Genomic DNA, 27,065 nt, shown 5'->3' with positions numbered 1-27,065 from the left:
CATCCTTCAGCCTTGAATAGCCCTAAGCACAGTTCAGAATGAGTAACAGCGCTCTTATGTGGCGCTGGCCAGTGTGTAACCCCTCAGACAAATAATTGCTGATATATGCTAAGAGATTAAAAAATTGTTCAGGCCTCGGAGCCATGATTACACTTCTGGTAGCATATTCTGAGGAAGTACAGCCCATGTACTATGTGTGAGGATGTTCATTCCAGCATTATCTATAATAATAAAACACTGAAAGCAACCCAGTTCAGTTCAGTTCAGTCGCTCAGTCGTGTCCGACTCTTTGTGACCCCATGAACAGGCCTCGGAGCCATGATTACACTTCTGGTAGCATATTCTGAGGAAGTACAGCCCATGTACTATGTGTGAGGATGTTCATTCCAGCATTATCTATAATAATAAAACACTGAAAGCAACCCAGTTCAGTTCAGTTCAGTCGCTCAGTCGTGTCCGACTCTTTGTGACCCCATGAACAGCAGCACACCAGGCCTCCCTGTCCATCACCAACTCCCGGAGTTCACCCAAACCCATGTCCATTGAGTTGGTGATGCCATCCAACCAACCATCTCATCCTCTGTCGTCCCCTTCTCCTTCTGCCCTCAATCTTTCCCAGCATCAGGGTCTTTTCAAATGAGTCAGCTCTTCACATCAGGTGGCCAAAGTATTGGAGTTTCAGCTTCAACATCAGTCTTTCCAATGAACACCCAGGACTGATCTCCTTTAGGAAGGACTGGTTGGATCTCCTTGCAGTCCAAGGGACTCTCAAGAGTCTTCTCCAACACCACAGTTCAAAAGCATCAATTCTTCAGCACTCAGCTTTCTTTATAGTCCAACTCTCACATCCATACATGACCACTGGAAAAACCATAGCCTTGACTAGACGGACCTTTGTTGACAAAGTAATGTCTCTGCTTTTTAATATGCTCTCTAGGTTGGTCCTAATTTTCCTTCCAAGGAGTAAGCGTCTTTTAATTTCATGGCTGCAATCACCATCTGCAGTGATTTAGGAGCCCAGAAAAATAAAGTCAGCCACTGTTTCCACTGTTTCCCCATCCCAAGTGTCCAAGAAAAAAGTTGTAGTACCATATCCACTGAGTGCCATAGAAGGAAGCCATATAGTAAATGACTGTGACTAAGAAAATGTTAAATGAAAAGATCAGGATACAAAATAGCCTGTGCTGGGAGTTGCCTAGGGGTCCAGTGGTTAGGCACGGGGCTTTCAGTGTTGTAGGCCTGGGTTCAATCCCTGGTCAGGGAACTAAGATCCCAAAAGCCATGCAGCCTGGCAAGAAAAAAAAAAAGTCTGAGCACCCCCCAGGGATGCAGTCAGCAAAACTAACACCCAACTCCATCAACAAATAAATTGGAAGAAAAAAAGGAGAGGGGGAGGCTTAAAATGAAAGGAAATTAAGAAATCTATCAATCAAAAGCCTTATTGGGGTCCTCATTAAAGTACACCAACTTAAAAAAAATATTTAAATTATTGAGGAAATTTGAATGCTATCTATTCGAATTGATGATTTTAATGAAATATACATTTTAAGGCATGGTATGGTACTGTAATTTCTTCAATAAAAAAGTCCTTATCTTCTGGACATATATGCTAAAATATGTGGATGAAATTATATGATGACTGGATTTGCTTCAAAATAATCTGGGCTAGGGGTGCGGGAGAGGAAGAAAAGAAGCAAGTTGGGCCATGAAGTGATAATTATTGAAACCGGGAGATGGGGACATGAGATTACTTCTATTATTTTCTATGCTTTTTTTTGTTTGAAATTGTCCATAATAAAAAGTTTTTATAAACCTGCAAATGCATTAATGATTATGATGTGACAAGACAGAGCAACACTGGTAAGATCCTGGCAGCAGATTGCCAGGGTTCAACTCCCAGCTCCTGTGGTTGCCAGCTGTGGGACCTTAGGCAAGTCACTGGACCTCTCTGTGCTGTGGTTCCTAGAAATGAAGAATGTTGTCTTCATGGTGATACCTGCCACGTGCTGTTGAGAGAATTAAATGGGTCACTACATGTGAAGCACTTAGAACAAGTCCAGACACACAGGAATCATTATTGACTTTTATTAATCTATTCCACATTTGAGTGATATTTGATCATCTACTTCACTAGGCTGTGGAAATCCAATAAAATAAAAACAGATTTTGTGTTAGGATGGAGAGGTTGGGGGTGATTTTTTCATTCCCTAGTTTTAAATTTTGTGTAATGTGAGATTATTCGTTTTTAAATTTTTTATGAAAAGTGTTTATGTTTTTAAAACAGAGTGAGTCATCTTCACTGACTCTCGCTGCCCTCTGGGAGCTCCTTAGTCTGCTCAAGTAGACATGTTCCCAGCCTTGGGGTGTTTCCATCTGGCGGGGTGATGTGGCCTCTGCTCTCCACAGATACACCGTGTGGGCTGAGATAGCAAACAGGGGCGGGGTAACAAGCTGGGAACACATTCCTGGGGTGCTGGCAGTGGTGGGAAGTGAGGAGGTGGGATGTCAAGAAACAGAACCCCTTCTTCCGAACCCCGGGGGGAATGACTGAGCCCTCCACTCTTATCACCTACTCCCCCCCAATTCATTCCTGCTGCTCTCCAGCTCCCCCCACCTCACCTCCCTCCTTCCAGAAGGGGAGGTGTTGAGGTCACACCCAGAGCAAGTGCAAGGAAGCAAAGAGCTGTTTATGTCCGCAGCTGTTTTTGTTTGGGTGGGGGGGCACCCCGGGCATGTGGTTGCAGCGGAAGGGAGGGGGCAGTGATGCTGAGCCATCAGAGCCCTGAGTGAGTTTACCAAGTTGATGAGAAACAGGAGGAGGTGCCAGGACAGGCCGCATTGCCAGTGGGCACTCCGCTCTCCTCCCCTCGCCCAGCCCTGTGGTTGGCTATTTTGGGCTGCAGAGGGAAAGGGCAGAGCCTGCCAGGGCCTCCCAGGCCAGAATCAAGGCTAGGGAACCAGAACCTCCCTCTGGGAACCAAGAGCAGGCTGCTATTTAGGAACCCCTCCATCTGCATATTCTCTGATACAAACAACTGAGATTTTCCCCTATGCGGGGAGGAAAAAAAAAACAACAATTTAGAAAACAGTAAATATTACCAGATCAAAAAGGCAATGGATATAAAAACAGTAGCTTTAAGAAAAATTCCCCTAGGTTCCTTCCAGTCTCATGACTACCCTTAGCAGGCCCCACCTCTTTAGGAATTCTGGGCTGCCACTGCCCCAGATCAGCTTCCGCCTTCCCCTCCTAATACAGCTCCTCCTTCAGGGGTAATCACAGCCACCATTATTAGCGTTTGTTCTGTTCCAGGGACTGGGCCAAAGGTCTTACCTACATCAACTCTCTTCATCTTTCAAACAACTCTGTGAGATGGGTATATGGGTAGATAGATAGGGCTTTGTTTTGGGGTTTTTTTGGCTGTTGGGTCTTCGTTGCTCCTCAGACTTTTCTCTAGTTGCAGTCAGCAGGTACTGTCTAGTTGTGCTGATGCATGGGCTTCTCATTGCAGTGGCTTCTCTTGTTGGGGAGTGCGGGCTCTAGGGCACGTGGCCTTCAGTAGTCGTGTCTCCTCAGCTCTAGAGCACAGGCTCAATAGTTCCGGAGCATGGGCTTAGTTACTCCACAGCACCGTGGCATCTTCCCCTGACCAGCGATCGGAACTGTGTCCCCTGCATCGGCAGGCAGATTCTTTACCACTGAGCCACCAGGGAAGCCCCAGTAGGTATTGTTATCTCCACTTTGCAAATGAGATAACTGCCATAGGAAGAGTTTAAATATTCTGCCGAAAGTCATACCGCTAGGAAATGGCATTTCTCCCAAAATTCAATCCTGACCACACACTCTCCTGCAACCATGTGTCCCTCATGTTTGCATCAGTGCCTTATAAAGACTTCTCTCCTGCCCTGGGAGTGCTGTATTTATCTGTTACACATCCACTGCCCCCGGAGGCTGCTTGCTCCGTACTTCTTACTCATATTTGCATTTCCTGTATATAACAGGTTCTCAGGAAATGTTAGCTGAGATGCACACCTCCCAAACTACTGCTGCATCAAGTCCCTAACCACTCTCCTCTAACCACACCTGGCTCTCTCTTGCTCTTGTCTCAGCCTACAGTGCCTTTGTGCCGCTGGTAGACTCCTATTTGTCCCAGAAAGCCACCCCTCACCTGTCCAAACAGAACCTGCTGCTTCTCTGACGCCGGCAGATGCCTCAGCTACAGCCCACCCCTAGGCCATCAAGAGGCCAAATTTGCGCACACACCCATCTTCCCCTATTGTCTGAAGGCTGTTCTTCTTCTCTCTGCATCCCCAATGCCTAAGATGCCCAGCAGGTATGTGTCGAACTAAGGAGAGAGTACATCTGAGGATGGGAGCGTGAGGTATGTACACCCTTGTCAGTTTCCACAAAAGAGCAGAGGACTCTGTTGCCCCCAAAGCCCAAACTGCCCAAGAGTCTCGTGTTAGATGGGTCCCTGGTTGACTTGCTGGGTCAAGGAGACAGCTCTCCTCCTTTCCTTTCAGCTGTCCCTCTCTACCCAGGCTGAGCCTGAGGGGCACTTTCAATATCAGGCAGGGAGGGCCCTAGAGGACTGTTCAACTTCCTTCCTCCAAAGTCACATCTCTGGGGCGTGGAGTTACTGTCGTTGGAGGGAAGAGTTGTGACTCAGGCCACGGAGGGTGGGGGCCTTCGGGGCCTACTTTCCAGGGCCCTGAACTTGGGACCCAAGCCTTGCCGTGCCGCAGCCTCTTCCCTGCCACATCATCATAGATATATCAGGCTGGAAGGGATTTTGGAGGCCAAGAGTCCAGAGAACCAAAGACCCAGGGGAATCGGGAAGGACGTGCCCACTGGCATGAATGTCTGATGGCCTTGAGCTCCTCCAGTCGCCCATCCCTCATCACTTCCCACCCGGACTGGTGTAGTAGCTGGTCTCACATTCACCAATATATCTTCCACACGGCCAGCGGCACGATCCACATTCAAAGCTAATTTTAATACCTTCCATCCATCAGCCATGGAAACAAGTCCTAATTCTTGCCTTGTATACAAGGCCCCAGGATCTAGACCTTTTCCCCTTTAACTGCAGCCTTTGCCACCACCCCTTCAGCTCTACATCTAGGAGAAGCCAAGCCTTCTGATGCTCCCTTGTTCCTGCATATACTCTGCTGCTCCACCTGATGAACTCAGCCTTAAAACCCAACTCAAATGTCCCTCCCTGGTAAAGCCTTCCCTGAGATCTTGGAAAAGTTATCAGATAGGAATGCTCTCATTTAAAAGCAACAGAAAACCCAAGCAAAGGAATGATTCTGACCCTGGGTTGTCATCAGAATCACCTAAAGAGGAACTCCCCTGGTGGTCCAATGGTTAAGACTCTGCGCTTCCAGTGCAGTGAATGCAGGTTTGATCCTTGGTTGGGGAACTAAGATCTTTTGTGCCATGAGGCATGGCCAAAAATATTTTTAAATGAAAAATATTTAAAAGAGTCACCTAAGGAGCTTTAAAAAGTCCCCATCACTGTACACATGCCAGACCAACTTAATTAGAATCTTTGAGGTGGACCCAGGCATCTGAAATTCTCAAAACCTCCCATGTTCTAATGAGCAGCTAAGTTAAGAAGCACTGAAGCAGGAGTTATCTTTCTCATATAATGAGTCCAGAAGTAGGCAGTTGCTGGTGTTGGCTGACCGGCTTAGCCATATCCAGGCCAGGTCTCAGTGATACTCTTGACCTTTCCTTTCTGCTTTGCTGCCTCAAGGTCAAAATATGGCTGTAGTTGACTCTTCATGTCCAATCCCTGAAGAAAGCTGTAGAGAGAAGGGGAGGGTTCAATCCATCCTCTTTGTATGAGCAAATCAAAGACTGTCCTAGAAACCCCTCAGTCAACTTCAGCTTAGATCATTGGTCATAGTGAGCCACACCCAGCTGCCAAGATTGCTCCTCCCAAATCAGTGTGTGTTATCAAGGAAGGAGCTCAGGAACAGACACTGAAGGGTGGCAGAATACACCACCCCAAAATATGTCACTTGGGCCTAAGGATTATTTTGAGCAGATGCAAGAAGGGGATTCTAATCTCCTCTTTTCTTCCAGAAAAGAAAGTGAAAGTGTTCATCGCTCAGTAGTGTCCAACCGTTTGCGACCCCATGGACTATAGCCCACCAAGCTCCTCTGTCCATGGAATTCTCCAGGTGAGAATACTGGAGTAAGTTGCCATTCCCTTCTCCAGGGGATCTTTCCAACCCAGGGGTCAAACCTGGGTCTCCTGCATTGCAGGCAGATTCTTTACCATCTGAGTCACCAGAGAAGCTCTTCTTCCAGAAAACAGGAGAGCAAACTCCCCACGTGAAAGATGCCCTCCCTATATCAGGAGAAAAGAAAATTCTTCAATGGGGAGTCAAAGCCAAGAGAATTCTGTACAAACAGACTTTGTTAAAATAATTTATATCTTCCTCTAGGCTCCCCGTATATTTTAGTCACTTCTCCACAATTGCTTCTTTTTATTCAACCCAGAATAAAAGTATGCATGTTTTGCCACTTTTCTGGGTCTTCATTTCCTTGTGAAGGTTCACATGTCATTAATATAAATTTGTTTTTAACTTTTTTTTAATTGAAGTATAGTTGGGGTTTTTCTTTTTGGCTGTACTACATGCCTTCCAAGATCTTAGTTCCCTGACCAGGGATCAAACCCAGGACCCCTGCAGTGGAAGTGTGGAGTCCTAACCACTGGACTGCCAGAGAATTCCCACTGAAGTATAGTTGATTTATAATGTTTCAGTTGCACAGCAAAGTGAATCAGTTATACACACACACACACACACACACACACACACACCCATATATGTATGTATTTTTTTCAGATTCATTGCAATATATTGAATAGAGCTCCCTATGCTGTACAGTAGGACCTTGTCATTTATCTTTTTTATATATAATGGTATGTATCTGTTAATCCCAAATTCCAAGTTTACCCCTCCTCATCCATATAAATGTGTATGCTTTTCTCCTGTTAATCTGCTTATGTCACTTCAATTCTCAGGCCCAGCTGAAAAGCCCTAACTGGGCAGGGGAAAACTGTTGCCCCCCCCTAGAGCACCAGCAGATTCTGCCATGGTGACTTAACCTCTCTCTTGGCTTCACACATCATCTGGCAGACATCACATTAAAGGCATTGTGCAGACGTGTGTTAACATGTCCGTGTCTCCCTCCAGACCGGCAGTTCCTAACTCAGACTGAACATTAGAAATACCTGGAGAGCATTTTGAAAAATACCAGTGCATACACCCCATCCACAGAGATTTTAATTGGTCCAGGTACACCCAAGCATAACTAATTTTAGAAATTCCCCAGAGTGATTCTAATGGGCAGACTGGGTGAACCACTGGGCTAACCACTGCTATCTAAGACCTTCAAAACAGGGGCTGGGGGCTTCCCTGGCAGTTCAGTGATTAAGATTTCACCTTCCAATGCAGAGGGGAGTGAGTTTGCTCCCTGGTCGGGGAGAAAAGATGCCACATGCCTCACAGCCAAAAACTAAAACATAAGAAAAAAATTAACTAGAAGCAATATTGTAACAAATTCAATAAAGACTTTAAAAATGGTCCATATTAAAAAAAAAAAATTAAAAGAACAGGGGCTGAATCTTGAGCACAGCACTATTTATAACATGGGACTCACAGGATATCTTTCCTGAATGAACAAATGAATAAATGAAAGAGCGGTGGAGAAAAAACTTCTGCTTCAGCCTTGTTCACCCTCAGATTGTACTGTGCACCATTCTAAGTGTTGTCCCTCCTTCCTCTCTGTTTTCTCATCTCTACTGAGCACCACATTCAATCACCCTCAGTGAATGACGTCGTGAGCCAGCCGGGTGCACAGACTTCCTGCTTCTCTGACAGCTGCCATGCCAGACACCCCAGTCCCACTCTTACCTGGCAGCTGCCCTAGTTGAAGTAGATAACTCTCTCCATCCACATCCAGGCTCCCCTCTTGTGCCTTAGCTAAAGCCCCCACCCGGTGTGATAAGACAGCGGGGGGTGGCGGGGGCGGGGGTAGGGTTCCATGGGCTTCCTCTTCCACACTCATCCCCAATCCCAAAGTTAACCCCCAAGTATTCAGTAGCAGAGTGTCTGGCCTAACGAACAAGCAACCCACAGACAAAATGTCCACTTCTTCTGCGCAAGTGTAGAAAATGTGTCTTATTGGATTCAGTGGACAATGCAGTCTGAGAAATGACCCTGTTAATGTCACCGGAATGAGTCAGTGGTGAGCACATCTTCAGTGATAACATCATCCCATATCCTAGCCTCTGATTCTGACTTTCATTACCCATCTGAAAATGCTCGTTCAAGGTCACCTACAGGGCCAGGCTCAGGGAGTGGCAACCTGTGCAGGGCCCCATGCCCTCCATTCAGAAGGGCCCTGCACTTGGTTTTACAACTTACTGCTGTTGCCACCTTGAAATTCCCAAGTTTTGAACAAAGGACCCCACGTCTTCATTTTGCACTGAAGCCTGCAGTTCTGTCTCCAATGCTGTTCATCCGTAGTCTCTTAGAAAATCCAACAAGGTTCTCCTTTCCAGAAAGGTCTCCACAGCATATGACCTCAGCTGTCTATGACACCCACTCTTCTGTTCCCTTCCTTTACATTAGGAGAGGGTGGAGTGATGGGACCGTGTGGCTGTAAATGATGGTCAGGATCAAGAGACCCTGGGGAATAAGTCGTCCAAGCTCTCCCCAGCTCCTGGGCATGAGGGAGAGTTAAAGGTACCAACTTGGGAGCTCAAGGCCCCAGCAAACTAAGAGAATGTGAGTCAGCTCCAATCCAGAACAGAAAACCAGTGAAAAAACTTCTAGATGACTGTATGGAACTTCAGAAACCTTGAAGAACCCCCTCCTGCTCCTTAAGGGGCCATCTGCCAACAGTGCAGAGAACTAACACAGTGCCCCCTGCCTGGCAAGGAGGCTGGACACCCTTCAGGGAGCCAGAAGATGAAGTCTTCCCAAGAGAGACAAGTTTTCCAAGAAAAAGGGTGAAGGAAGCTTATTTACCATGGAAGAAGGTGTGCACAGTAGGAGGGGAGACGGGTTGCTGAAGGCAGTGGTGTGAGATGAGCTCCCCCCCCCCACCTCCAGGCCTGCCAAGCAGGGATCCTCCTACTGAGCCAAGCTCTGGGCAGAAGGCAGAGTTTCTAGGAGGCAGAGTCTGAGCCCCGGCAAAGAGAGGAAGGATGCAGGCTGGCAATGTCAAGGCCTTGGAAAGGGAGCCTGAGGCAGGGAATGGAATTGGGGCCTGGTCTTCCTACGACAGGGCCATCAGGGTCCAGGATCTACCCTCTCTGGGCATCACCTGGCCAGACCAGGGCTCAGGTATCCGACACCTGGGGCCCGGAGTCACATGCCAGGAAACCCAACACTCCTGGGCCCCAGCCCCCAGCTTCCAGCAGCTACGGGAGCAGGGCTCCGGAGGAGGAAGTGGGGCTCCGGAGGAGGAAGTGGGGCTCCAGAGTCGCACCGCAGGGAGGCTACTTCCAGGAAGAGGGCAGCACAGGAGAAGGCTCTCCCAGCAACAGGGTGAGAGGCTGGGAAGACGAGGAGGGAGAGGACAGGGAGGAAGAGTGGGGGGGAGAGGACAGAGCTGGGATGGGCCAAGGGGTGGACGCTCCAGGAAAGGGGGTGAACGGGCACAGAAGTTGGGGGCCTGAGTCACTCAGCCTGGCTGGATACCATAAAGTCCTATTACTGACCCGTCCTCCTTGTCTCCTTCACACGAGTGCTCTCTGGTGCCTACCTGGCCCACCTGGCAGCCACCCAGGTCCTTTATTCCAGTGGAAGGAGAACAGTACATGAGCAGAAGCAGACGCTTAGGAGCCCCCAGACCCAGAATGACCAACAGAGCCTTGGGCAGAAAGACTTCCTAGTTTAGCCCTCCAGAATCAAAGAGAACTTAGAAGAGTCTCAGGCCCAGGGGACCGTCTACCCCGAGGGCCCAGTAAGGAGTCTTAGACTCCAAGGAAGCAAAAGAGCCACCCAGCCACCCACCCCTCTCTGAGAGGGAGAAGGAAATGGCAACCCACTCCAGTATTCTTACCTGGAGAATCCCATGGACAGAGAAGCCTGGCAGACTGCAGTCTATGGGGTCACAGGAGTCGGACACGACTTAGCGGCTAAAGAGAGAGAGAGGCCTGAGGGAGCTCCCAAAGGAGAGGCCCTAGCCCAAAGAGAATCCAGAGGCGGACTTCAGGAAGAGAACACTGGCCTCAGGGAACAGAATTCTCTCAACTCACTCTTCCTTTGTGGAACTTTTCCTTCCCCAGATTCTACTCCAGTCCAGGACTATGCCAATCTGTGGCCATGTTCCCGCCAGCCAGTTACCTCCTGTCCCTGCTGCTGGTGATAGACGCAGGGGGGGCCGTGCCCAGCCCCCAGGGGGTTCCCCACGGCTGCTATGCATCAGAGGAAGCTGGGGAGCGGACCTTCCGCTGCAGCCAGGCGGGTCTGAGCGCCGTGCCCACCAGCATCCCCAACGACACCCGCAAGCTCTACCTGGATGCCAACCGGCTGGTGTCGGTGCCAGCTGGTGCCTTCCAGCACCTGCCTGTCCTGGAGGAGCTGGATCTGTCCCATAATGTCCTTGCCCACCTCTCAGGGGCTGCTTTCCAGGGCCTGGCAGGCACACTGCGCCACCTCGACCTCTCTGCCAACCAGCTGGCCTCGGTGCCCGTGGAGGCTTTCATGGGGCTAAAGATCCAAGTGAACCTGTCTGCCAACCCGTGGCGCTGTGACTGTGCCCTCCAGGAGGTGCTCCGTCGGGTGAGGCTGGCCCCGGGCACCGGGACAGGCATCGTGTGTGGCCCGGGAGCCCGACCGGACCTCGTGGGGCAGGAGTTCCTGCCACTGGTAGGGGAGGAAGAGTTGTGTGGGACGGGGCGGGGCGGGGCCCAGCGCAGCACCGACGTGGCCCTGCTGGTTACCATGGGGGGCTGGCTGGTGCTGGTGGTGGCCTATCTGGCCCACTACGTGTGGCAGAACCGGGACGAGACCCGACGTCCCCTCAAGCGGGCCCCCGTGCTGCCTGTGCGCTCTGAGGACTCCTCCACCCTCAGCACAATGGTCTGACGACCAGGGACACTTCTCCAGGTCTGCGCCTGGCTCCCCTCTCCATACCCTCTCCTCTCTTCTGATCCCCTCTGCCTCCTCTGCAGCCCCTTCCCACCCCCCAATTCCATCCCCTTCCTCCTCTGTCTCTCTGAAACACCTGATATCTCTCAGTCCACCAACACCATCTTCAGTGCCTGGGGGTTTGATCGCCTAGTTTTGGTACCTACTCTGCTGGTCTCTCATAAAGAGAGCGAGGGAGAGAGACTGTGTAACAGTTATTGTTATAGATTCACTGCGTGGAAAAATATTTCCCAGAATTATGAATTAATTAACAGTCTAGAATTCTTTTTTTCATACTTATGAACTATATAATGGACTGCGATGCATTTTGCATAGCACTCATTTCTTTAAAATTGCTACTTTCTAAAATTCTCTTGTTTTCACATTTTGTTGGGGAACCCAACAACTCTACTGAGAAACCCAACTCAGTAGAGTTTCACCCAAGAAATAGCAATAGTTGGACATTTCTGAATTTTTCCATATTGCTTTTTCCCTTGTTATATTTATACTTGATTTTGAAGGGCTGCTTATGCTTGTGTCACTGCAAGCAATCAGTACCCAGTCATTGCGTAACACATAATGATACTTATTGTACAACAAAGCCTGAGTTTCTACCAACTGTAAGCCCCTACAGTTGGGTGTCTCCCTCCTAATCCATTCATCTATACCATGGCCTTTTCTCTTCACACTCAGCAGATTCATAAGGTTATTTGCCTTTAGTGATTTCACTTTCTTACAATATGAAATGATAAAAGTTGATAAAAGGAGAGATTACATTTTTTTAAATAATAAATAACAGGAAAGCAAAGCTAAAAGAAACAGCAGCTCTAATTTATTTCTCTATGAGAGTCTCAGGTCTCCTAAAGTGTTTTCCTGTTTTGGCTCTTCAAATCCAGCCTAAGCTAAAATGAAGAGGTATGGTAGATGCTGGTATTACACATATGCACAGTTCCCAAAGACCCCAGTAGCATAAAGATCAAAAGGAAGCAAAACTAAAAGAAGAAAAAACAGGAGAGCTGGGTTCGATCCCTGGTTTGGTAATATCCCCTGGAGAAGGGAATGGCAACCCACTCCAGTATTCTTGCCTGGACAATCCCACTGTAGCCTGGTGGGCTACTGTCCATGGGGCTGCAAAGAGTCGGACACAACTGAGCAACTTTCACTTACTCACTCACTGCTGGTAAAGAATCTGCCTGAAACGCAGAAAACCTCGGTTCAATTCCTGGGTCGGGAAGATCCCCTGGAGAAGGGATAGGCTACCCACTTCAGTATTCTGGCCTGGAAAATTCCGTGGTCTGTACAGTCCATGGGGTCACAAAGAGTCGGACACGACTGAGCGACTTTCGCTTTCACTGGGCCTGGACTGTGCTAGACTCAGAGACCCAGAGCTTCCGAGTCCACAGAGGTGGGAGAGAGACAGACCAGAGAACAGTGGCAAATGGTCATGTGTGCCACCTCGGAGGTGGGAGCAGTCAGCTGTGGAGCGTGGCGGAGGTGGTCTCAAAGGCGGCACTGAATGGATGTTTGCACTGACTCTTCAAAAATGAGGGGGGCTTTGGCAGAAAACGGAAGGTTCCCAGCTGAAAGGTGGTGGACCAAGGCAAAGAAGATGCAAGACAACTTGGAATGTCTGGGCAGTGGCAAGACTTACCTGGGGGCCGGAGAAGAGGGTATATAGGAGGGCGAGGAGACAGAGGGACCCAGCTGGCAGTGAGGCCAGGAGGGACCCTGTGGGCTCCTCCCCTCTTCTCCCTCTGCCTCTGCTGAAAAGCTGCACCTGCCTCTCTCTCTCTCTCTCTCTCTCTCTCTCTCTCTCTCTCTCTCTTTCTCTCTCTCTCAGACCCAGGCTCCTCTCCCTCTACCCTCTACTGTGGATCCCCTGCCTTAGGGTCCTCTGCTTCCTGTTTCGGAGATTCCCTTGCTCTCTGCTCTCTCCTTTATACACAGAAGGGCTTCCTGAACCCTTTCTCTTGGGAAAAAGTGGTTTCTGCTCCACCTGAACTGGGGATGGATCACTAGAGAGCTAGAGGGATAGGGAGGTTTCCGCTCCCCACCACAGAACATCACTGGACAATTCAATAAAGTCCCTTTATTAATGTCCCTGATCTCTTTCTTATTTCACTGAACATGTGTGGCCCTGCACTGAGGAGTGGGAAAGTGCTGAGACCTTCACCTCCACCCCCAGCACTCCTTTGATGAGGGTGCTCCCGCTGAGCTGGTGCCAGCTCCTCTCTCCTCTCCTACCTCCCAGCTCCTGACACCAGAGTCTATCTGCCACGGATGCCAGGGCCTATGCATTAATGATGATGGAATGGAAGGATAGGTGATGGGAGGGTTCAGGGAGGGAGAATGAGGAGGGAAGGAGGGCAAAGCCCAAACTAAGGGAGCACGGGAAGAGGGAGTCAGTACTCTCTTAGCAATCTGTCTCTTCTCTCAGCAGGAGTCCGGGTAGGGGGTAGGGAGAATCTAGATGTCCCCACAGTTAATCAAAGAATGCCTGGACAGAGTGGGAGGGAGAAACGAAGCTGGTTGAAGGAGGGGGCTGTATGAGACAGCCCCATCACAAAATAGGCTTTTCACGGGACCCAAAGGTGCCAACACACCCTGTCCCTTGTCCTTTTGAGGATGATTCACCCGTGTGGCCTCCGTGGAGGAAACAGCCACTTTGGGAAAGCTCCTGGGAGCCCCAGTAAAAACTGAAGATAAGAAACACTGAACCAGGGTTCCACCTATTCTGGGGCAGAATAGGAGGCCACTCAATGAACAGCAAAGAGGAAGCCATCACCTCCCTTTGTCCCTCTGACCCATCCTGACTTCCCTGTCTCCTTTCCAGTCCTGCCCAATCCTCTCTCAATCCCTGAGGCTCCCCACCACTCCAAGGTTGAGCTTCCTCACCTCCTGCCAGGAAACCTCCACTCGATTTACGTCACAAGAACCTGGGATAGGCCCCCATCTTTACTCAGGAGACATGGGCCTCCGTCTCCACTTCCAGAGATGCTCGGGGAAAGATGGGGGAAAGAACTTGAATGTGGGGAGTTTCAGGCTGTGGCTTTTTCCATCCACCCCAGCCACATCCTGGCCTGGGCCTTAGGATCCTGCCCCATCCCTACCAAACCCTCTGTCAGTCCCTCCCCTACCACTCTCAGAATCTGCCCCCTCTCTGCTCACCCGTTCCCTTCCAGAATCAGCTGGGACTCATCCCACTGGGTTCTGGGAAATACAGTGTGGAGACCTGTGGGAGTGGGAGGGTAGGGAACGGGTGGGGCCCCGGGTCCCTGTCATTGGTGCCTATTTCTGGTTCATTCAAATCCCTGTTGTCCTGAGCAGCAGAGACAGCATGTTTAAGGTCTTCAGAGAGTGTGTTCCCCTACCCTGACCCCTAACTCCAGCTCTCAGAGATAAGCTCAGGATGGGAAAGGATCCAAGGAGGAAAGCCCAGATCAGGAGCCGTCCTGGAGCCCTGGATAGTAAACATCCCACCAGTTATCGCCATGGCTCCCCTTTGGCTCAAATTCCTTTCCCTCTGGAACTAGGACAGGAGGGAAGGGAGAGGGAGGACAAGTCAGGCAGAAGATGGGGGCAGGCTGGGGAGGTGGCAGGGATGGGGAGGTGGGGGGCTGCTGCGGCTCTCCTCCCCAGAGAGCGACCCCGTCACTCAGACCAGTTAGGGTCTCTGAGGCAGAACTTGGTGCAAGGGGAACATCAAATGCTGTAACTTTGGACTTCCCTGGTTGTCCAGTGGCTGAGTCTACGAGCTCCTAATGCAGGGGCCCCGGGTTCGATCCCTGGTTGAGGAACTAGATCCTGCATGCCACAACTAAGAGATTTCTCATGCTGCAACGAACTAAGACCCAGCGCAGCCAAAAAAGAATCTGCCTGCCAATGCAGGGGACATGGGTTTGATCCCTGGTCTGGGAAGATTCCATATCCTGTGGGGCAACTAAACCCATGCACCACAGCCACTGAGCCCACGTCCTAGAGCCGGTGGTCCACAAGTAGAGGAATCACTGCACCGAGAAGCCTGCACACGGCGACTGGAGAAAGCCCAGACACAGCAGTGAAGACCCAGCGAAACCAAAAACTAATAAATAAGTGAATAATTTTTGAAACACTGTAGCTTCGACTCAACCCATGACAGGAGACTGAACAAAGTTGGGCACCCACAGACTGAGAGGAACACCCGCTGGGACAACAGTCGCTGAATCCCTAAGCCCTTCCCTCAGCACCTGGCCTCTGGGTATCCTCTGAGCAGGCAAGAAGTGGTGGCACACCTGGTTTCACCCACATCCTTACCTCTACCAGGGACCAGAGGTCATAGAGCCAGAGTTCCAAAATGCCACAGGGGCCCTGGCATGGCAGCCGGACTTTTGTTCCCTGCTTCTGGCCCTTCTGCCTGGTACAGAGGTAAGGGAGACATGCTCTGTTGAAACCCATCTCTCCTCCAAGGGGTGCTGGAGCCAGGAATAAAACTGCCAGGTACTGAGAGAGCCCAGCCACATGCCTAGCCCAGCTTTGATGCGAGAACCCAGGAAGGCGGGTCCTGGCTTGTCATCCACAATCAGCACCCTGGAGCCTGCAGGCAGTGGGTGGGGGTGGGAGCACAGGAGAGTCCCTCACTCAGCCTTTCCATCACCAGCTTCTTCCTGCCTATGGAGCAAAACCTGGAGCGGCAGAGAAAGCAGACGCTACCCTCAGGGAGTCCCCATCTGAGGAGGAAAGCTATGACCCTAACTCTCAGGGAATCCCTAGGCTAATGGAAGAAATAGGGTCCTTTCTCTTCGCAGAGCTTTGATGCTGGTGAGGCCGAGACATCCCCCAGACGAAGCCCATGCAGCGCCTGGTTAGCTACCAAAGGAAGTGGAGAGAGAACAAACTGAGTTCACGGGAACTGAGGGAGACAGTTAAGAAGCAGCAGGTGGGGCACAGCCCCACCCTTCCTGTCCTGGCCTCCCGTGCAGACCTACCAAGTGCAACCCTGAATGAGCAGCTGCTGCTGCTGCTAAGTCGCTCAGTTGTGTCCAACTCTTTGCAGCACTATGGACCGTAGCCTGCCAAGTTCCTCTGTCCATGGGATTCTCCAGGCAAAAATACTGGAGTGGATTGCCGTGCCCTCCTCCAGGGGATCTTCCCTAACCAGGGATTAAACCCACATCTCTTATGTCTCCTGCATTGGCAAACATGTTTTTTTACCACTCTAGCGCCAGCTGAGAAGCCAGGTGATGAGAGAGTGTCGGTATCAAAACCAGGAGGGAGAACCAGGCACCTTCTTCCAAGTCCCTCCCCCATTAGACTAAGGGGAGTTCCAACTTAGAAACGGTTTCCCCTCATCTCTCTGAGGCTGTTATCAGCAACCTCAGCATCCTGTGAGGAATGATTTCGCAAACCAGGAAGGCAGAAAATCACGCAGACAGTGCAAAGTATCTGAGCTGCCACAGACAATGCCACAAGTCCACTTGCTCATTTCATAAACATTTATTGATGCAGGTACAAAGAGAAGGGAGTCGTGGTGCCCGTCCATGGGGACCTGACTATGTATCAGTGATGACAATTAGCATATCAGTTAGTGATGACAAGGGGGCTTCCCTTGTGGCTCAGCTGGTAAAGAATCCGACTGCAATGCGGTATTCAATCCCTGGATTGGGAAGATCACCTTTAGAACAGAAAGGCTACCCACTTCAGTGTTCTGGCCTGGAGAATTCCATGGACTGTACAGTCCGTGGGGTTGCAAAGAGTCGGATATGACTGAGCGACTTTCCCTTCCCTTAGTGATGACAGAGGCATGAACAGGGGTCATGTGAGCCCAGAAGGGACATCTAAAGCAAATACTCACTCTGGCTCAGGCACTTTGTTCACAGGAGCACTCACAGAGAACCCATTTATTTTGCCTATTTTTGAAAATCTTTTTTTACATAGAGTTCTAATATGCAACTATGGCTTCCTACATACAATAGGTTCCTGCATACAAACATTCCTATTTGAAATAGGAAAAAAGTTCATCACAGATAGAACAACAGCAGGGAAAATCAACAGCCTGACAGCAGGGAGAGACATTACTGAAGTATTATTTTTAATTAATTTATTTATGGCTGCACTGGGTCTTTGTTGCTTGCCTGGGCTCTGTCTATAATAAATAAAGCAGAATGACTATTGGAAAATGCTCGTTCTACCAGTGCTGTATCCTCATACCGTCCTCCCAAGGGACCAAGACCTGCCCTGGGGCTGTGCAGAGAGCCCAGTCACTCCTGGAACAGCTCTTCAGGTGAATGAAGATGCCTCTCCAGCACCTGAGTCAGAACATCATGATCCTTCTCTGCCCCCGTTTAATGTCCCATGGTCAACATCACACCAACGCACCTGCTTCAGTTCCCTGGAATCCAGTTTATCTCCTGCCGGTCTCAATACTCTCTTCCGCACTTATGACGATCACTATCTTCCTCTTTTAGAATGTTAAAAACAGCAACTCAAGTCCCCATACTAAAACTAATGTCAGAGGTCAGTCCTCAATTTTCATTCATTTTATTCATTCATTTTAGGGGTTAAGGACCCCTATCATGCAAAGTCAAGCCATCAGGAAAAGTTCTCTCAAAGAATGTGTGGGGGAAATCACAGGGGCATAGTGTATGTCTTGGAGAATCAAGAAAAGACTCCGAGATCAACAAAGCTGCAGTTGTAGGGCTCCCGGTGAATACCTCTGTCACAGGCAGCAACAAATGTCAAAATTCCCTCGACACCCAAAACCTCAGCATTAAGAATGATCTGGAAAACCTAAGAAGGGATGAGTTTGCAGAGTGAGGTGGGGAGGCAGGTTGAGATAACAGGCCAGCCAAAGAGCTTGGCACCAAGGGACATGCCCTTGCGCCAAGCAGTGCAGGCTATCAGAGCGGGCAGAGATCTTCATTTCATTAATACTTCTGCCCTGATGGGAGGGAAACTTTCTCAAATGCATCATCTGTTCCCTATCCCTGAGAGAGAACGCTCCAAGATTTGACCTTTTTTGCAAGTAACTCAAAGTCAAGGAGATTGATATTACACATTTTTGCCATTTTGAGGTGGGAAGAAGCTTTTGTCCACACAGGGCCATTTAGAAGACACTACATGTAAAGTATTGGAGAAGGAAATGGTTGGGTTTCCCTGGTAGCTCAGCTGGTAAAGAATCTGCCTGCAATGAAGGAGACGCCGGTTCGATCCCTGGGTTAGGAAGATCCCCTGGAGAAGGGAAAGGCTACCCACTCCAGTATTCTGGCCTGCAGAATGTCATGGGCTGTCTAGTTCATGGGGTTGCAAAGAGTTGGACATGACTGAGTGACTTTCACTTTCATTTTCTTTCTTCACATGTAAATTGATGCAGTCACTATGGAGAACAGTACAGAGGTTCTTCAGAAAACTAAAAATAGAGTTGCCATATGATTCTGCAATCCCATTCCTGGGAATATATCTGAAAAAAAAAGTAATTTGCACCCCAATGCTTATTGCAGCGCTATTTACAATAGGCAAGACATAGAAACTCAAAGTCCATCGACAGAAGAATGGATAAAGAAGATGTGGTACATAGATGCAATGGCATACTACTCGGCCATAAAAAAAGAACTAAATGAAATAATGCCATTTGCAGAAACATTGGTGGACCTAGAGATTATCATACTAAATAAAATCAGAAAGGAAAAGAAATACCATATGATATCACTTATGCATGGAATCTAAAATGTGACACAAACGAACTTATCTATGAAACAAAAACAGACTCAGAGACACAGAGATCAGACTTGTGGTTGCCAAGGAAGAGGAGAGTAGGGGAGAGATGGATTGGGAATTTGGGATTAGCAGGTGCAAACTATTATATATAAAACAGATAAATAGCAAGGTCTTACTGTATAGTACAAGAACTATATTCAACATCCTGTAATAAATCATAATGGAAAAGGATATGAAAAAGAATATATATACGCCTACACATATATATACGTGTGTATATATTGTATATATATATGAATCACTGATGTACACCAGAAGCTAACATAACATTGTAAATCAACTATACTTCAATATTTTTTTTTAAGAAAAGATGACACTACAGGGCCCTACTGCGTTGCTTTTTGAGTTCTTAAAAATACTTTCAGTAGGACTTCCTTATTGGTCCAGTGGTTAAGAATTCACCTGCCAATGCAAGGGACATGGGTTCCATCCCTGATCTGGGAAGATTCCTCATGCCACAGAGCAACTAGCCCATGTGCCACCACTACTGAGCCTGCATGCTGTGACTGCTGAAGCCTGCAAACTCTAGAGCCCATGCTCTGCGTAAGAGAAGCCACCACAATGAGAAGCCCATGCACCACAGCCATCAATAAAAAAGAGCCCAGAAAAGGGTGGTGAGTTATCCAAGGTCACGTAGAGAGTGAGGCATCCTGGTTCTTCCAGGACTAGAATCCACAGGCCTCCTGTCCCCGATGATACACACACTCCCTTCCCAGGGAATGGGTTGAGGGAAGGGTGGACCCAGGGGTGCCACTGAGAGAGCTGGACGTGGACAGGAAGAGAGCTCCACCCGCTCAGAGCCAGCTCCACCCCACCCAACTCCAGAAGCTGAAGAAGCCTCAGGAGCATGGGGAGAACCTGTCTGTACATGGTGACCGAGGCTGTGAGATGCTGAAGGGAGCCAGACAGGAGGGCTAGCTCCATCCCCCTCCTCACTGCTGCTGGGCATCTTTTATCATACCACATCTTTTATAGTATGTATTTATTTGGCTGCATTGGATCTTAGTTGCAGCACATAGGCTCTAGAGCGCAGGGCTCAGTAGTTGCCTCGCTTGGGCTTTGTTGCTCTGCGGCAGGTAGGATCTTAGTTCCCCAACCAAGGATGGAACCAGAGTCACCTCCATTTCAAGGCAGATTCTTAACCACTGGGCCACCAGGAAGTTTCCCCTGCTCTTTTCTTCTCTTTTCTAAGGACTTTTCCATCTATTATCTCACAGGAATCCTGTGAGGTTAGGCTACATTGCTGCTGCAGTCCCCACTTCATGTGTTTAAGAAACTACCTGGGAAAATCCAGTGGGTCACCAGCTTCTTGGTGGGGAATCTGTGAGCAAAACCCAGGCTTTGAGACGCCAACCACCAACCGGTGCTTTCCCCTCACAGCTCCACCTCCTGCCAGAGTTCTCACCCCATCTGCCAGGTTCCCCTGTCTTCATTTCTCTCCCATGTTCCCCGCTGCGCCACCTGTCCCTTGATGGCCTGTCTTTCCCCAGGGCTCTCTCGGTCCCATCACCACCATCAGCCTGCCCCAAGCAGTAGTCATTAGGGGGAAGGGGGTGGGGGGTGTGCCAGGTGGAAGCTGGGTGAACACGAAGGGGAAGAGGGGAGGCAGGCAGCCCAGGGCTGGTCCCCCAGCCTCAGGGCTGAAATCTGGGAGGTGGAGGTCTTCCATTCCTCTTTAAATTCTGCTCCCCAAACTAACTGATGACCCTAGACCCCCTTCTCAGCCCCTTCCAACCCTTTCTGTGCAGCTCCCTAAAGCATACACCTCACACCACTCCTCCCCTCTCCGAGACCACACTATGTGGGTATATGTGGTGAGGAGAGCGGGACAGAGAAGATGGAGGCAGGGAGTCAGTGCCCCATTTCTGACCCCTACAGACAAGGACCAGAACCTGACATTGTTCCCCTCTGAAGGTGAGAGAAATTGAAGGACTTTTCTTCCCTCCCACCCCATAATATGATGGAGGCTGGGAAAAGGTGGACAAAGTCTTAGAAGGCGAGAGGGACACAAAGACCCCCCTTTTGCAGCAAAGGAAAGAAACTGCTCAAGTGAAGACCTCATTCCCAGAGTCCCTTGGGGTGATGGTGGCTGGGATGCAGAGGGGTCCCGCAGACTTTGACAGGATGTAGTGAAGTCAGGAATCCCAGCCACGGGTTTCTTGGGCCTTTAAGTACATCCTCTCCCTGCGCCCAGCCTCCACCACCACTCTGCCAGGCAGAATGAGGCTGGGTTGCACCTCGGGGCAGGAGGACGCTTCTACCCTTAGGGCTCTCAGTCCTTCTGCTTCTGTTGCAGTTGCCTGTAATGTTCCTTTCCCCTGGGCAGGATCCTCAACACCCATCGAAAAATACTGTAAGGAGTTGAGCTCCTCCATCACCCCACAACAGGCCCTGATGTGATCCTCTTTCCCTGGGGAGGGCTTCTTGAGGGAGCACCGGGACACCAAACCCCACGCTCAAGTGCCTGTGAGTGGCAGGCCTTTCGGGTGAAGTTACATGGAAGTAGACACAGGGTAGGATTCTGGTCACTGCTGTCCTGTACTCAAAGCTCTGTCTGGGCCTGGGCCGTTTCCCGGAGGGCCCACGGGGTTTCGGGAGCCACAGGCTGAGGTTAAGGAGTTGCTGCTGGTGCCGCTGGGCCAGGTGCACAGGCTGCCGGAGCCCTGGGCCTCGCGGGGGCGGGGCCGGGGCGCCCGGGGGCGGGGCCGGGGCTCGCGGGGGCGGAGCCGAGGCGGAGTGGGCAGGATTGCAGGAGGTTGGGGGTGGGGCGCGGAGAAGGCGATGGCACCCCACTCCAGTACACTTGCCGGGAAAATCCCATGGACTGAGGAGCCTGGTGGGCTGCAGTCCATGGGGTCGCTAAGAGTCGGACACGACTGAGCGACTTCACTTTCACTTTTCACTTTCATGCATTGGAGAAGGAAATGGCAACCCACTCCAGTGTTCTTGCCTGGAGAATCTCAGGGATGGCGGAGCCTGGCGGGCTTCCGTCTATGGGGTCGCACAGAGTCGGACACGACTGAAGCGACTTAGTAGTAGTAGTAGGGTGTGGGGCGACACGGGAGATCCGGAGCACGTTGCAGTGGTAACTGCAGGACGGCGGGGCTTAAAACGGCTGGGGGCCAGGTTTGGGTCTCTGAGGGCGGAGTTGGGGTGCTGGTGATGGCTAGACCTTCGGTGCTGAGGGCGGGGCCAGGTGGTGGGGGCGGGACAACGGAATGAGGGCGGGGCTTACCGCAGCTTGAGGCGGGTGTGGGCGGCCTGGGTTGGGGCTAGGGACTGCAGGGGCCAGACGCAGGTCGGATTGGGCGGGACTGGCCTCTGGGAGATCTCGGCAAGCACATCCAATTTAAGGGAGGCTTCTTTATGCAAAGGTGGAGATTAGACTCCTGCCCCGAGGGAGCCCTCCCTCTCAGTGGGGAGACCTGTTTCTCCCTCACAGAACTCTCTGTCTCTCTTAACTACGGGAATATCTAGCTGACCAGTTCTCACCTCTCTACCATATGGGTGAGGGGGGCCTGGATCTTAACAAGCCAGAAGTTCTGGGAGTCCGAGTGGCGGGCCCGGGGACTCAGTCCTCAAATGACTGTAGGAGACTTCTGGCAAACTCAGCCCCATACTGGCTGAATACATCCTCTCCCTGTGGAGGGTCTGGGCTGTAAGGGTCGGGAGTGGGAGTGGGGTGAGTTACTGATGTGGTTGACGGTCCTCCTGGACTCGGCCCAGTGGTACCAAGCAGGAGGACCTGAAACATAATTTACGAGTCCCAGTGCAAAATGAGAAATATGTTAAAAATTTATTGGGTTATTATTTAAGATGACAACTGTTGTCCTTTTAGTCACTAAGTCGTATCAACTCTTTGGGACCCCATGGACTGTAGCCCACCAGGCTCTTCTGTCCATGGGACTTCCCAGGCAAGAATACTGGAATGAGTTGTCATTTCCTTCTCCAGGGGATCTCCCCAGCTCAGGGATCAAAGCCATGTTTCCTGCATTGGCAGGCAGATTCTTTACTGTGGAGCCAACAGGGAAGCCCTAACTTAACAACAGCAGAGTTTAACTAAGCAAGAGTCTAACTAAGCAGAGTTTAACACAATCAAGCCAGCTGTGGTACCAAGCAACAAAGCAGAATGACTCAGGGTCCAAGCTCCAGTTGTCTCCTCCAAAGAAAAATAAGAGGTGCAAGTCTTCCTACCCCACCCCCCACTCCCACTCATTTTTCCCAATGGAGAGGGGAATATATTCTTTTAAGAATCTCCTCTTATCCTCTCCTGGAGGGGAGTGAATCTGCGGCACCCCCAACAAACAAACACACACATCACACACACAAACATGCAAGCCCCAACTCTCAGAGCTGCCTTACAATCCCCTGCCCACCAGAGAGGGAGAGAGCATGCCCCTGTCCCTCATGCCATCACCACTCCTGTACCCTCTGCAGAGCTGAACCAGGAGCAGCAGCAGCTGCTGGCCATGTCCATGGAGAAAGTCTTCCTTCTCCAACAGGCAGAGTTGGTGAGGATCTGAGGATTGCACAGTGGATGTCAGGGATGACAACAAAGGTAAACTTGAACACTAGAAAGGATGTGGGAGCACACCCAGTTCCACTCCCTCTCTCATGATGAACACTCTGGGCCAGAGAGCAGAGGGTACTTCTCCCAGGCCACACAGCAGGCCCTGGGCAGAGCTCTCTACAGATCGCAGATCTCCAGATTCTTAACACATGCCCATTTCTTCTCACAAAGGGGTAGAAGGGATCAAGGAAGGGGCAGGGACTGAAATTTAAAATTTTACTGCAGACCATCTCTGAAGTTGGTAGGTCCCCAAATGCAAAGCCCCTTGGGATGTTTATTCTCTACCATGCAGGTGGTGACCATGCTGGAACAAATTCTTCCAGTGGGAGGCAGTGCTCTTCTGTCTTCACTTCAAGCTGCCCAGGGGCTTTTAGGGTGAGGAGCTGAAGGTCACCCAGCCCTGGTTGAGCTCTGCAACCTTGACATACAAAGGGATGGACCCCACTATACCCAGGAGCCCAGGGCCTCGTCACCGCTCTGTGTCCTCCATGCCATCCTTGCTATCTTTCAGGTGTGGCCAATCTGGCTTTTCCCAGTTGGAACACGGGAAAACAGAGTAGCGCTTGGCACAGACCTGAGGAAGCTGGAGAAATGGAGAGGAGCTTCGTCTCCAAGTTTTCCTGGAAGCAGAGTTTCAAAGGCTCCGCCTGGGACTCAGTCTCTTTAACCAGGCTCTGGAGACTCTGTCCCGTCTGGAGAGCCTAGGAATCACAACTGAGGAGGAAAGCTTCTCTTTCATCAGCCAGGGAATGGATGGAGTTCCAGCCCTTGATGCAGCTGCATCTTCAGCCTGACAGTTAGGGAACCTGGCAGCAGAGGGCTGGGGGCAGCGAGGGCTGGCACCTTAAAGTTGGACATTGAGTTTGATGCGTTTCTTCAGTTCTTAAGCATAACTTTGATTTGAGTAAGTATCACAGGCCATTGACCAATGTCTGCTCAGCCAGAATCTGGGAGATGTTTTGGGCTCCAAAGCTGATTTGGGAATTTGGGAAGAAAACTTAAAGGTTTTTAAGGGATAATAAAAGAGTCTGGGGTTTTATTTCATTCATCTCACAATCTGAAATCTGCACCCCGAAACTTCCAACCTCCCAGGAGAAATATAAAACACGATGCCTTAGGGGCACATTTTTTCTGCTCCTCCATCACTCTGGCCTGTCTTCATCCCTAGCTAGTCCACCTCCTTTTACTCAGCAAAGGTCTACAAGCATGTTTGGGCAGGGGGTCACTTCCCCTAAATGCTCCAACCTTCCCAAATCCTCCTCCTTTTGCCTTCAATTTGGAGAAGGGGGTAGCAGAGGATAAGATGGTTAGATAGCATCACAGACTTAATGGATATGAATTTGAGCAGACTCTGGGAATAATGGAGGACAGAGGATCCTGGCAAGCTACACAATCCACGGGATCTGGCCTACATACGTGTGCTAAGTGGCTTCAGTTATGTCCAACTCTTTGCAACCCTATGGACTGTAGCCCCCCAGGCTCCTCTGTCCATGGAATTCTCCACGCAAGAATACTGTAATGGGTTGCCATTTCTTCCTCCAGGGGATCTTCCCAGGAACTTGTGTCTCATATCTCCTGCATTGGCAGATGTATTCTTTACCACTAGTGCCACCTGGGAAGTCATCTGGTCTACCTACACACATTGCATAAATGAAGAAAGTGGATAAGGAAGTAATGCCCTGTCCCAATGTCTGTATCTGTCTGCAGGGTTTGCCGTGCACTCTGTGGCTCAGGTTTTCAGAGAACAGGCGGCCGGGGCTTCCTCCCCTAAGTGGATTCCCTTTCCTGATCCCCTTGGCTGATCCCCCATCTCCTAGCAGCGACACACAAATCACAAGCTTGGCGCAAAGCTCAGGGGTGATTATCACCCATTACCTTCCCTAATTTACCACCAGAGGGAGAGCAAAGCCTGTTTCTTGCATCAGCACAGCTGCCCCACCCTGGCTCCTGTTTCAACAAATCTCTATTAATTGACCTAAAGCATTCTTACACATTAGTACAGTTTAAGTTTCCTCCAGTACAATTGTGTCCCAGATTCCCCTGAACATAAACAAGGACTCTAAGGAAAAGAAGTCTCTGAACCCTAAAGGGATTCCGTGTGTGTGTGTGTGTGTGTGTGTTGTACTTTTTGCAGCTCATGCTCCACCAGGCTTCTCTGTCCATGGAATTTTCCAGGCAAGAATACTGGAGTAGATTGCCATTTCCTTCTGCAGGAGATCTTCCTGACCCAGGAATGGAACCCAGGTCTCTTGCGTCACATCTCCTGCATTGGCAGGCTGATTCCTTACCACTGCGCCACCTGAGAAGCCCCAGAGGAATTCTGTGGTCTCTTCCTAATGCTTTTACCAGAGGTTTTCTTGAGGAATTGGTAGTGATGGGGGCGGGGTAGAGGGGGAGGTTGACAGAAAGACCGGATATCTTGGGTGGATGGAAGGAGCAGCAGAGGGACAAGCTGACAGAGAAATTTTTATGCCAAAAGCACAAGACATTCAACTGGTTAGCCTCACAAACCCTTATTTCTTCTCTGTGCCTTGAACCCTCAAAGACTCCTACTTGCAACACCATCAGGCAGTGTGGGGAATGGAGCGATAGGATGGAGGTCGGTGGGAGCAAGCCTGGTAGAGTTCAGAATGAAAGAAGGATGGCATGAGAAACGAAGGAGCAATACTGCTAGGCCCGAGGAGAGAAAGCTGGCTAGATGGATTTTGGGGGTCCTCAGGAAGAGCAGATACAGGTGTGACTTTTTTTTTTGGCCACGCTGCACAGCATGTGGGATCTTAGTTCCCCAACCAGGAATTGAACCTGTGCCCCCTGCAGTAGACGTGTGAGATTCTTGACCATTGGACCTCCACGGAAGTCCCCAGGCATGACTTCTTGAAACCACTATTCTCCAAATCTCTGGAGAACGAGCTGAACTGGAAACCTTGACTTGCAGTCAGTGGGAGGAAGATAGACACCAGGAAGAAACTCCCCAAAGTCTGGCCAAGACAGTGGTGGGCTGAGAAGGTGGAGAGGGGGGCCACCTACTCTGAAACTTATTAAGGGATGGGAGACTGCACAGCCCAGGACCACATGCTGGTTGCTATAGAATCACATCCATGTGCTGAATAAGAGCTATAGAGAGGAAAAGATGAAAATCCAGGAAGAACCAGGAAATGAAACGTGGAGAGGATATTACACAGACACACATTTCTGCATACACATGCGCTCATGATGGGAACTGCATGACTAATGACAGCCCTCCCACACACTCCAGCTCCCACCTTTTCTTCTCCTAAGGAAAGGGATGTTTGCTTAAGGTGATGGTTAGAGCTGTTGAAGGAGGAGGTATTAGATAGCTACACAAAATGAGAGTGGGTAGGTAGAAAAAGAGGTGAACCAAAAGACAGAGGCAGGGGACATCCCTGATGGTCCAGTGGTTAAGACACACCCTCCAACACAGGGACTGTGGGTTGGATCCCTGGTCAGGGAACTAAGATTCCCACGTGCTGTAGGTTGCAGCCAAAAAGTTTTTTAAAAACAAGGTTGGGAGCTTCCTTTGTGGTCCAGTGGTTAAGAATCCACCTGCAAAAACAGGGGACACAGGTTA

The 27,065-nt window shown here is 50.1% G+C and overlaps 1 protein-coding gene across 1 annotated transcript; it reads left to right on the top strand.

The window, feature by feature from the left end:
- The first annotated feature begins 7,420 nt into the window (after positions 1-7,420).
- LRRC3C (leucine rich repeat containing 3C) lies at positions 7,421-11,973 on the top strand. The gene is made up of 2 exons (XM_086357871.1): positions 7,421-9,567; positions 10,311-11,973. Exons 1-2 carry the CDS (start codon positions 9,392-9,394, stop codon positions 11,110-11,112), a joined length of 978 nt encoding a protein of 325 aa, XP_086213997.1. The 5' UTR covers positions 7,421-9,391; the 3' UTR covers positions 11,113-11,973.
- Positions 11,974-27,065: the final 15,092 nt, after the last annotated feature.

The sequence above is a fragment of the Bos grunniens genome, chromosome 19 (genome assembly GCF_055505025.1).
Source record: "Bos grunniens cultivar Pamir isolate PY7600 chromosome 19, Bosgru_T2T1.0, whole genome shotgun sequence".
Classification (NCBI taxonomy): Eukaryota; Metazoa; Chordata; class Mammalia; order Artiodactyla; family Bovidae; genus Bos; species Bos grunniens.
This window is presented reverse-complemented; position numbering and strand designations above follow the sequence as displayed.